Below are 11,480 nucleotides of genomic sequence, written 5' to 3'. Positions count from 1 at the left end.
GTGGGTTCTAACTGCTGCTCACTGCAGGCCTACTGAAAATGTGATAAAGAAACATCAATTGTGAGTGTACATGTGCACAACAGATAAAGATGAAGGATTGTGAGAGCAGAACTGTTCATAATAGCACTTACTGTCACCATCTGTGTGTGTGTGTGTGTGTGTGTGTGTGTGTGTATGAAAAATGCATTCACTCACAACTGTAAGTTTCTCTGGATAAGAGCGTCTGCTAAATGACTAAAATGTAAATTAATATGTATGTGTGACAGGGTTGGGGTCAATTCCATTTAAATTCCAGTCAATTCAGAAAATAAACCAAATTCCAAATGTTCCTTATTGAAAATCGTTGAAGAGAATGAGAACAGGAATTTCAGCATACTTCCAGAATTGGGTGGAATTGACCCCAACCCTGGTGTGTGTGTGTGTGAGAGAGTGAGAGTGAGAGAGAGAGAATTGAGAGAGAGAGAGAATTGAGAGAGAGAGAGAATTGAGAGAGTGAGAGTGAGAGAGAGAGAATTGAGAGAGAGAGAGAATTGAGAGAGAGAGAGAATTGAGAGAGAGAGAGAGAGAGAGAGAGAGTATTTGTTAATGTTTTACTGCTATTAACTATCAACTACTTTAAATGAACTGTGCTATACAACTGTTATTGACTACTGCTCTCTGTCAGTGTTCCTCATGTGTATGTAGTACTGGGTAAACATCCAGGCTCAGGTCATGTCAAGGGTCCAGTAAAAATTGAAGCGACTGATACACATGTTCACCCAGACCAGCATGACATCATGCTACTGAAGTTACCTGAATCTGCCAAGGAGAACACAATTACGCCTGTCAATCCTCCTGACTGTTTAACTACACCTGCCAAAAAGAGGAAAATAGAGGACAGTGGGTAGGGATTAACTCAACTTTTTTTTTTTGCAAAACAATTGCTGTTGCAAAAATATTTCTGCTATGGTGTGCACTAATTAATATGACCCTGATGCTAAGCAAGTTTAAGTGTTATGGTGGCAGATGAACAGTGAACTGATGAGAAGAAAATACTTAGAAAATCAAATCAAATTTATTTATATAGCCCTTCGTACATCAGCTGATATCTCAAAGTGCTGTACAGAAACCCAGCCTGAAACCCCAAACAGCTGCCCTATTAGATGAGGAAAGGATAGGATGGGTAGTCTTGTAGAGCAATACAGGGGAACATTAGGCTACTCACCTACAACAATTACTCTGAATTTCAATGAACTTAGATTTTTCAACCCATCCCAGTTCTGCAATTCTTTTTTTCTTCTGCAAATAGAACTCAATGTTCTGAAAGCCTGATTGAATTGTTTTATTCACCTGCTCTAGGAAGACATCTGAACTAAAGCGGGGTGATACAGTTCAGATCGCAGGTTATGGTGGCACCCAAGCTGATTCTGACGGTAACAGAGGTGAGATGAACACATTATAGATATTTTGTCTATGGTTTTAAGTGATTGTTACTTACCATGATGTCTAGTCCATAATAGCAGAACAATTTGGTTAACTTGCACTAGAAGTAATGGTTTTAGGATAAGGGTTACAAAGGGGATCCCTGTTAACCACTGGAATTAAGGAGTAAGTGGGGAAAATGATGTCTTCATGGTAAGTAACAATAATTGGACACCATACAGATGTTATTACCACTTAATCCTGTAATATAATGTAAATACTTAATAGTTTGTCAATTGAATCCCATCTGACTTCCCCTTATTGTCTCCCCAGTAGTTGATGTATCAACTACTCTGAAGTGTGCAGAGTATGAAGTTGTGAGCTGTTATAACATAAATATTCAGCAATCAATTAAAAAACAACACATCTTCTGTACTAAAAGGAGCAAAGTGGATACCTGTTTCGTGAGTACACCTCCAAGCAGAACATTATTAAGACACGTTTATGGCTCATCTAACTTAGATTAGAGGAGTTACAACAATAAAAAACTCCTCTCTATTTCACATTCTCATCAATCATGTTTTCATTAGTTATTAGCTACATTACTAACTGTTATTAACTGTTACTACAATAAATGGTTTTCGAGATTAAATATTCAAATCTAACTGCTTGACTGTAAATTCTCTCTCTCTCTCTCTCTCTCTCTCTCTCTCTCTCTCTCTCTCTCTCTCGCTCTCTCTCTAGGGTGATTCTGGGGGAGGTGTGGTGTTTGATCGGGACCAGCTGTATGGTGTTCATCAAGGAGGCTTTTTAATAGCATGCAGTTCACCAGGCATTGTCATGGATGTCTGCAAGTACAAAGATTGGATTTGGAAAACCACTCACATCCCGACCTGGGAGATCAAGCCTTGAAAGTGAATTTAATTAACAGTAGAAGCTAATCACTGTATCCCAATAAACCATAAAGAGATTTTAGATCTCCGTACATTAACTCAAACTTAACTAGGACACAGTATATTCGCTGATGACTGAACTAGATATGCATTGTTGAGGCAATTAAAGGAGTTCTACTCTATTCTACTTTTTGTGTCTATTGTACTGTTTACATTGACATATGGTATAGAGGGGACAGAAGAGGAGAAAAGAGTTCCATTAACAACAAGTATCAGGTTAGACAGATTTTACTGTAAAGCTCTTAGTAAGGAGAAAAAGGAATCATTGCTGAGGATTTCCCATTGATTCTTATTGGAGTGGTCAGACTTCATTTGAGATGAATCTAGTCAATTAAAATCTAGTTTTTAAGTGGCAGTACTACTATACTTGAATGCTCAAACTGTCAGTCTCATGTGGCTTTGTTACTCCAAAGACTATTTGCCATCTTTGGAATTTAAGTCCCATTTTTATGTGCACTTCTTTGAAACTCCTGTGTCTTTCTAAGCAGGCCACAGGCTTTCACTCAACCCTTTTTTTCAATACCGTATCACTGACTCTGGATCTCTCTCTTTCTCCCCTCTCCATTTCTCTCCTCTCACTTTCTCCTCCTCTCTCTTTTTTTCAATAACGTATCACTAGCTCTGGATCTCTCTCTTTCTCTCTTTCTCCCCTCTCTCTTCCCCCTCCCCATTCTCGCTCTCTCTTTCTCCCCTCTCACTTCCTCGCTCTCTCTTTCTCTTTCTCCCCTCTCTTTCCCACCTCTCTCTCTCTTTCTCCTCCTCTCTCTCTATTTCTCCCCTCTTTCTCCTCCTCTCTCTCTTTCTCCCCCTCTCTCTCTTTCTCTCTCCTCCTCTCTCTGTCTCTCTCTCTCTCTCTTTTTTTTCAATACCGTATCACTGACTCCCCATTCTATTTCACTCTCTTTCTCCCCCCTCTCTCCTCTCTCTTCCCTCTCCACTCTCTTCCCGCTCCCCTCTTTCTCCCCTCTCTTCCTCCCCTCTCCCTCTCTCTCTCTCTGACTTATCTTCATCCTAACCCCAACAACAGGATAGGGTTGACCTCATTGCAATGGATAAATTACCCAAAGACACAATCAATAATTTCACTTTCATTAATCAATTAATTAACACAATTAATCCAGATTGATATTACAGATAAGCAGTCCTTTATATAGAGGTTGGAAACAGATCAAGACACATTGGACAGATGGCTTCATCAAACTACAACTCATAATAACGATAATGATCATGGACTGCCATGCAAATTGAGTTTAATTGTATACCAACACAATTTCTTCTGTGTCCCAATTAACACCCAATTCCCTATGTAGTGTACTAGGGCTCTGGTCAAAAGTGCACATAGGGAATAGGGTGCCATTTGGTACGCACTTACATCAAGGTCAGATACCACCTTCACAGTCGAGGGGAAAATATTACAGTATATTATTCAGATTATGAATATTGTGCACCTATTATGAATAAAAACACCTATATCATACATTACATACCCGTACCAAACAAGCACACATTAGAGACCATTGTAATATAATTAACATCACTTAATTATAGTATTTTATATTTATTTAACCATGTAGGCTTTCATAAGGCAATGTTTTTTCTTCTAGCACAGTAAAACTATAAGACCTCTTTAACTGAACATCTTGCTCCCTGGTTTGTTCGCTGTCCGTTTTCACTCTTAGCTGCATCTAGAGAAACAACAACATCAACAGACTGTGAGAATAATGTAGATAGACTTCAGGTAAAGACTCTCTAGCTTTCTCACCCTCCTATCGACCACTATAGCCTTTTTTGTTTCAGAGATTCCAAACCTCTATCTCTCCCTCCCTCGCCCTCTCTCCCTCCCTCCATCTCTCTCATTAGTTAGAGAACTAGGCATCACTTCTTCCTAACCTTGGTGGGCTGTGGGCAGAGGCCCTGCCTCTCACTCTCTCTCCCTCCCTCCCCCATCCCTACCTCCTTCCCTCCCTCTTCCTCCTTCCCTCTCTACCTCTCATTCTCCCTTCTTCCCCCTCCCCCTCTCTCTCTCCCTGCCTCCCTCTCACCTGTTAGAGCAGTAGACATTTCTTCTTCCCGACCTTGGTTGGCTGTGGGCAGAGTACTGCCCTGATAGCCTCGTCAAACACTGTCTTCAGGCCACGCTGGGTCAGAGCAGAACACTCCAGGTACTTCACAGAGTCTGGGGAGGGAGATGGAGGGATGGAGGGGGAGAGAGGAAGAGAGAGAGAGAGAATGAGGAGGGAGGGGAAGCGGGAAACAGAGAGAGAGAGAGAGAGAGATGAAATACCACAGTGTGCCATCACAGCAGCAATATTTGTGACCTGTTGCCACAAGAAAAGGCCAACCAGTGAAGAACAAACACCATTGTAAATACAACCCATATTTATGTTTATTTATTTTCCCTTTTGTACTTTAACTATTTGCACATCGTTACAACACTGTTGAAATGTCTTTATTCTTTTGGAACTTCTGTGAGTTTAATGTTTACTGTTCATTTTTATTGTTTGTTTTACTTTTGTTTATTATCTACTTCACTTGCTTTTGCAATGTAAACATATGTTTTCCATGGAGAGAGGGAGAGAGAGAACTGTGTACATGCAGACAACCCAGATAGGCACTTCATTCTCCATTCATTTAAACATTCATCTCAGATATGAATCTGAGGAGATCCGGTCTGAATAGATTGGTACAGATTCTCTCATTTAATACTAGTCATAGAACACTCGGAAAACAAAATATCAATCAATCAAATGTACTGTATTTTATAAAACCCTATTTATGTCAGCTGTTAACTCAAGTGCTTTAGAGTACTTTACAAAATACAACTCCATCATCATAAAAAGCAATGGATTATTATATGAGGTGACCTACCAATGTCCTTGGCCAGCGCTAGGCCTTGTGGGTAGGTGATGGGGGCCAGTTTCTTCTCTTTGAGCTTCTCGATGGTCTCCTTCTCGTCCCTCAGATCCAGCTTAGTACCCACTAGGATGATAGGGGTTGACGGGCAGTGGTGACGCACCTCCGGGTACCACTAAAGAAAGAGAGAGAGAGAGAGAGAGAGGAGAGAGAGAGAGAGAAAGAAAGAGAGGGAGGGGGGTGGTGGAGGAGGAGGAGAGAGAGAAATGGAGAAAGGGAGGGAGAAATATTTTATTATCAACTAGTAGCCACCAGTCATCCTCACCTCTGGCTACCACTGTAGAGAGAGAGAGAGAGAGACTGTCACGGATCCCTCCAGAACTGTCACTACTCACACCTAGTAATTGTATAAGTGTTCCCTTTGTTCACCACTGTCCTGTCGATTATTGTTTCCATGTCCGTTGGTCGTGTGAGTACCTGTGCTCTGTTGTTTTGGCTTTCGTGCCGCATGTATTGTGCAGATGATTACAGGTCTCGTCCCGTGTGGTATCATTCTGTGCTTGTGTTTGGTACACAGTGTCCTATGATAAATATACTGTATGTCGGTACACTGTGTCCTATGATAAATATACTGTATGTTGATACACTGTGTCCTATGATAAATATACTGTATGTTGATACACTGTGTCCTATGATAAATATACTGTATGTTGGTACACACGCACACACACACACACACACACACACACACACACACACACACACACACACACACACACACGAGCATACGGATAGAAACTCAACACAAAGGGGAAAGCATCATTCCATCATGTTGTGACCCATAGCAACACTCTGCGATAATCTAGTATCGGCCTAGAACAACATTTGCGGTATAGGGACCCGGTCGCCATGGCGACAGAAGTAAAACAGCAAGGAGAGACAGAAAACGCAAAAATACTTTTGACATTAGATGGAGAAGAGAGTGAAGGGGCAACAGAATTAACATGAGTGTATTGTGTAGTGTGGGCTAGCTATAGGGAAAAACCCTTACAAACAACACTAGCTATTTCTTAAAAGCCAGATCCACATTGAGTGTTCTGAAGAGTCTTCAGATGAGAAGAGACTAAAAGGCTGTGGATTCTACTCAATAGAATGTGTGTGTGTCTGTCAAACTCATTTTGACCCTGGGGCCACAATCGCTCATCCACGAGGGCCGGAGGAAGGGCCACACTGAAAATTGATAACATTTAATCACCGTCAACACTTGCAAAAAATAGTCTTCTATCCATCGTTTTAGTAATTTTCGATACTCCTTAACTCTCTAGCTTTCATTTCAGTTATTATTAGTGAGATGGACACAGTCAAGAAACAGACCTCTTTTTACACTACTTGGGAGGCCTGTGTGTTATACTTAGACTGAACCAGTATGTCCTTTGGGAGGAAACATCATTGTTGATTGGTAACATAGACCCAGGTGTTGCTACACCTCCGTTGTAACATGAAATAAATGTGTTCTGATGTCTTTGTCTCATATTACCACTGATATATTTATACTTCCCTTAAATCAGACAGACATTGTGAGGGGCATTTGTTTTGAGGGGCGGGACATGGGTTGGGTAGGTTACTTTCTAAATGTAATCCATTACAGTTACTAGTTACCTGTCCAAAACTGTAATCAGTAATGTAACTTTTGGAATACTCAATCCTCAGTAACGTAATCTGATTACTTTCACGCGTTTGGTGTCATCATAGTGGTCTCTGACTGGTCAGACTCACTCAGCTGGAACAAACTTCAACTTCAACGTCTTTTAATGCTGATTTGAATGTCATGGAGAAAACAGAAAGGTTTCATAAATTATTTTGTCACAAACATCCTTTCTGAATTTCATGTAATCCAAGTAGTAATTATCTAGTTTTCAGAAGTATCTGTAATCTGATTGCAATATTTTGCTGGTAACTTAACTGATTACAGTCACAGTTTTTTTGTAATCAGATTACATGTAATCAGTTACTCCCCAACCCTGGGCAGGACTGCACGACCCTTTTCCATGGGCCCCTTCCTTGTGCTGTTCTCTGCTCCGGCCCTGACCTGGTTCACCTGACCTGTTTCATCTGACCTGGTTCATCTGACAACAAACATATATTTATTAACATCTGTGTCAGGAGCTGGACTGGGAGTGGGTCTCTGTCAGTGGAGGCTGCTGAGGGGAGGACACACTGGGAGTGGGTCTCTGGGGAGGGGGTGGAGCAGCCTGGGAGTGAGTCTCTGGGGAGGGGGTGGAGCAGCCTGGGAGTGAGTCTCTGGGGAGAGGGTGGAGCAGCCTGGAAGTGGGTCTCTGGGGAGATGGTGGAGCAGCCTGGGAGTAAGTCTCTGGGGAGGGGGTGGAGCAGCCTGGGAGTGAGTCTCTGGGGAGGGGGTGGAGCAGCCTGGGAGTGGATCTCTGGGGAGGGGGTGGAGCAGCCTGGGAGTGGGTCTCTGGGGAGAGGGTGGAGCAGCCTGGGAGTGGGTCTCTGGGGAGAGGGTGGAGCAGCCTGGGAGTGGGTCTCTGGGGAGGGGGTGGAGCAGCCTGGGAGTGGATCTCTGGGGAGGGGGTGGAGCAGCCTGGGAGTGGGTCTCTGGGGAGGGGGTGGAGCAGCCTGGGAGTGGGTCTCTGGGGAGGGGGTGGAGCAGCCTGGGAGTGGGTCTCTGGGGAGAGGGTGGAGCAGCCTGGGAGTGGATCTCTGGGGAGAGGGTGGAGAGGCCTCACTTTAGAGACCATTTCAAACATTGCTGTCATATGACATGATTATGTGTTAATGTCTTTGTATTTGAACACTCCAGAACTCCTGTGTTAAAATAAATAAACAATTATTGTTTGATATTAATATTATTTTCTAAACATTGACCTCGTGTGGCGGGGCTGCCTGGCCCTCTCCCGGGGGACCCATCCCCTTGTGGCCCTCTGCCTCGGCCCTGACCCAATGCACCTGACATCTAATAGATATTTAACACCTTCATCGTCTGGTTGGGCGACGGAGCGGGGGCACGGGGTGTGGGGGGGGGGGGTCTTCGGGGGAGGGGTGGGTTCCCTCACTATGGAGGCCAATGCTTGCTATCAATATGTTCATGGCTTATTGCAGTGTGAAATAAGTCCTATTTGAGAATTTATGTCACACCACCAGCCTCTCTCCACCTGAAGAAGGAAATGATTGTTTTCTTATGTTGCATCATTAAAGCTACAATCCTTAATCGAAACAATAACAAACCGCCCCTGTTTCGCTAAAAAGCTACGGTAAGGGGCTGGAGAAATGTAACCATTCTCTAATTCATAGACAGAGCTAAGGATGCAAGGACTGACCATCCATGATATCAAATATATCATTTTTAAACATGTTTTGAGGCTATACAGTATTAGTTTACATTTGAGTAAAGTAAGCTTATATTTTGGGTTCTGATGGGGTACGACAGTTAATCTAAGCTCATGAGGCATTTATAAGGTATATTCTTCAACAATCAATAGCTACATATTAGTCATTTATACGTCCAAAAATGGATGTAGCAACTAAGGATTCTAGCTTTAATATGTGGAAACCAATAAAAGAAGAAAAAATATCTCAAATAAAAAATGTCAAGGTCCTTGTTGTGATGACGGCTGTTGTTTTGTGTGTGTCGCAGTTCACACCCACTCTGTTCTGTCGCAACGCAGAATAGACTATGTAGAAATAATGAAAAAATCTTGAAAATAATAATGAAAAGATATTTAAAAATATCCAAAGTGCTTTCATTGGACTAGAGGAGTGTAACAGGGGAGAGAGAACGCTCGACACAGTAGGATCAGACAGTCCCCCTGACAGTGTAGGGACACACCGCCATCTAGTGGTCAATAGTAGGACATGCACCTTGAATACTAACTGACATTTCAATTAGGGCTCAATTTAATTCACCTCCATACAGCTTTATGTATTATGGGACTTAATTCAACTTCAGGTTCAGTCAATTCTGCAGGCTGAATATTAAATGACCAATTAACATGTTGAAAAGACATCATAGAAAATAATAGGGAAATTTCAATGAATGAATGATTGAATTTTAGAAGGCCAACCCTGACTGTGATAGATACAGGTAGAATCTAGAGATGATCACCTTGGCTCTGACGTTCTCATAGGAGGCTGGGCTCACCAGAGAGAAACAGATGAGGAACACGTCCTGAGAGAGAGAGAGAGAGAGAGAGAGAGAGAGAGAGAGAGAGAGAGAGAGAGAGAGAGAGAGAGAGAGAGAGAGAGAGAGAGAGAGAGAGAGAGAGAGAGAGAGAGAGCTCTATGCATTAATATAGGACACCGGACTCAATTAGGTTTGTGTGTGTGTGTGTGTGTATATTATATATATATATATATATATATATATATATATATATATATATAAATAAATGTGTGTGTGTGTATATTATATATATTATATATATATAAATAAATGTGTGTGTGTGTGTGTGTGTGTGTGTGTGTCTGTACCGTCTGTGGGTAGGACAGTGGTCTCAGTCTGTCATAGTCCTCCTGTCCTGCTGTATCCCAGAGACCCAGGTTGACTGGCTTACTGTCCACCATCACATTGGCTGAGTAGTTATCAAAGCTGAGGAAGAGAACACACACACTTTTCTATTGTACTGTACATATCAAGTGTGTGTGTGTGTGTGTGTGTGTGTGTGTGTGTGTGTGTGTGTGTGTGTGTGTGTGTGTGTGTGTGTGTGTGTACTCACACAGTAGGGATATATTCTCCAGGGAAAGCGTTGGTTGTGTAGCTGATGAGAAGACATGTTTTCCCCACAGCTCTGAAACACACAGGGAAAATACACATCAACGTTTTCAATAGGACTCAATGGTCATTTAAACAGCTCTGAAACACACAGGGAAAATACACATCAACGTTTCAATAGGACTCAATGGTCATTTAAACAGCTCTGAAACACACAGGGAAAATACACATCAACGTTTTCAATAGGATTCAATGGTCATTTAAACAGCTCTGAAACACACAGGGAAAATACACATCAACGTTTTCAATAGGATTCAATGGTCATTTAAACAGCTCTGAAACACACAGGGAAAATACACATCAACGTTTTCAATAGGATTCAATGGTCATTTAAACAGCTCTGAAACACACAGGGAAAATACACATCAACGTTTTCAATAGGATTCAATGGTCATTTAAACAGCTCTGAAACACACAGGGAAAATACACATCAACGTTTTCAATAGGATTCAATGGTCATTTAAACAGCTCTGAAACACACAGGGAAAATACACATCAACGTTTCAATAGGACTCAATGGTCATTTAAACAGCTATAACCTTAACCATTAGTGGGGAAAATGCAGCGTCCCACTGTGAAAACACTGGTTGAATCAACGTTGTTTCCGTGTCATTTGAGGAAAGAAAAGACGTGACGACAATGAATCAACCTACAAAACTGATTGAATTTGCAAAAAGTCGTCAACTTTTAACCTAAATACAATGACATGATGACATTTTTGTTGATTTCATGTTGAGTTCACATTAGTTAACAACTCAACCAAATGTAAATCCAAACTAGACGTTGAAATAACGTCTGTGCCCAGTGGGTTCTCTACACCGTTTAAACACATGAAATAGACAATGAAAACATTGACTCATTTTCAAGGCTCTGTTCCATATCCAACAGCTCAATCAAACGACTCCTCTCTGAACAAACGACTCCTCTCTGAACAAACGACTCCTCTCTGAACAAAGGAAGCCGGGGTTGGCCATAAACAACAAGTAAGCATATTTCAAGGTGAATCAACCAATCACATTCCATTACCCCAACGTGTCCTGTCATGTCTCAACTTCATCAACATCATGACTTGGTTTAGCACTACGTCAGGGTGTTGAGTAATACCTGAACCTCATATAGCCAACTTAAACCAAGTCTATCATCTTTCTCATCGGCGGACATCTTGTTTTTCCACTGAACCGTTGTTCAAGAAGACGTAGCATAGCCTTCTAGTATGATGACTACAGGTCTCTATTTCTCAGTCTATCTTCTTCCTCATTGAAAACAACCTGCTTCTTCATCACATTAGTTATGAGAAAATAAACAAACACAAATACTATGTCATTTTTCAGTGTGTTTTGTACTCAATATTTCCATTTGTGTCATTTTTACAAACACTCATATCCAGCGTGCTACTCACAGAGGTCACAGAGGTTGACAAGGGCTCATAACCACGGCAACCAGAGTAGGTCACATGGTTTACAGGAAGCCAGCTTGTGTTTTAG

The 11,480-nt window shown here is 41.8% G+C and overlaps 1 protein-coding gene and 1 non-coding gene across 3 annotated transcripts in view; one reads left to right on the top strand and one right to left on the bottom strand.

Moving 5' to 3' along the window:
- Positions 1 to 1,337: 1,337 nt before the first annotated feature.
- Positions 1,338 to 2,481, top strand: LOC106590303 (uncharacterized). The gene is made up of 3 exons (XR_014381824.1): positions 1,338 to 1,421; positions 1,735 to 1,865; positions 2,146 to 2,481. It is a non-coding gene; the product is annotated as an uncharacterized LOC106590303 (transcript).
- A 995-nt stretch (positions 2,482 to 3,476) lies between these two features.
- Positions 3,477 to 11,480, bottom strand: part of LOC106590297 (ras-related C3 botulinum toxin substrate 2) — a 15,730-nt gene continuing 7,726 nt past the window's right edge. Inside the window, exons 2-7 of one of the 2 annotated variants that reach the window (XM_045708447.2) lie at positions 9,941 to 10,012; positions 9,696 to 9,813; positions 9,331 to 9,393; positions 5,223 to 5,382; positions 4,397 to 4,530; positions 3,477 to 4,039 (exon numbers count right to left, since the gene is read on the bottom strand). In XM_045708447.2, the coding sequence (XP_045564403.1) occupies positions 4,400 to 4,530; positions 5,223 to 5,382; positions 9,331 to 9,393; positions 9,696 to 9,813; positions 9,941 to 10,012 (544 nt within the window). In that variant the 3' untranslated portion in view covers positions 3,477 to 4,039; positions 4,397 to 4,399. Of the gene's footprint in view, positions 4,040 to 4,396; positions 4,531 to 5,218; positions 5,383 to 9,330; positions 9,394 to 9,695; positions 9,814 to 9,940; positions 10,013 to 11,480 lie in introns of those variants that run through there. The other variant, XM_045708448.2, reaches the window with a different exon arrangement.

This window comes from Salmo salar, chromosome 02 (genome assembly GCF_965601325.2).
Source record: "Salmo salar chromosome 02, fSalSal1, whole genome shotgun sequence".
NCBI classification, from domain to species: Eukaryota; Metazoa; Chordata; class Actinopteri; order Salmoniformes; family Salmonidae; genus Salmo; species Salmo salar.
The sequence above is the reverse complement of the archived record's forward strand: the minus strand, read 5'-3'. Positions and strand labels throughout refer to the sequence as shown.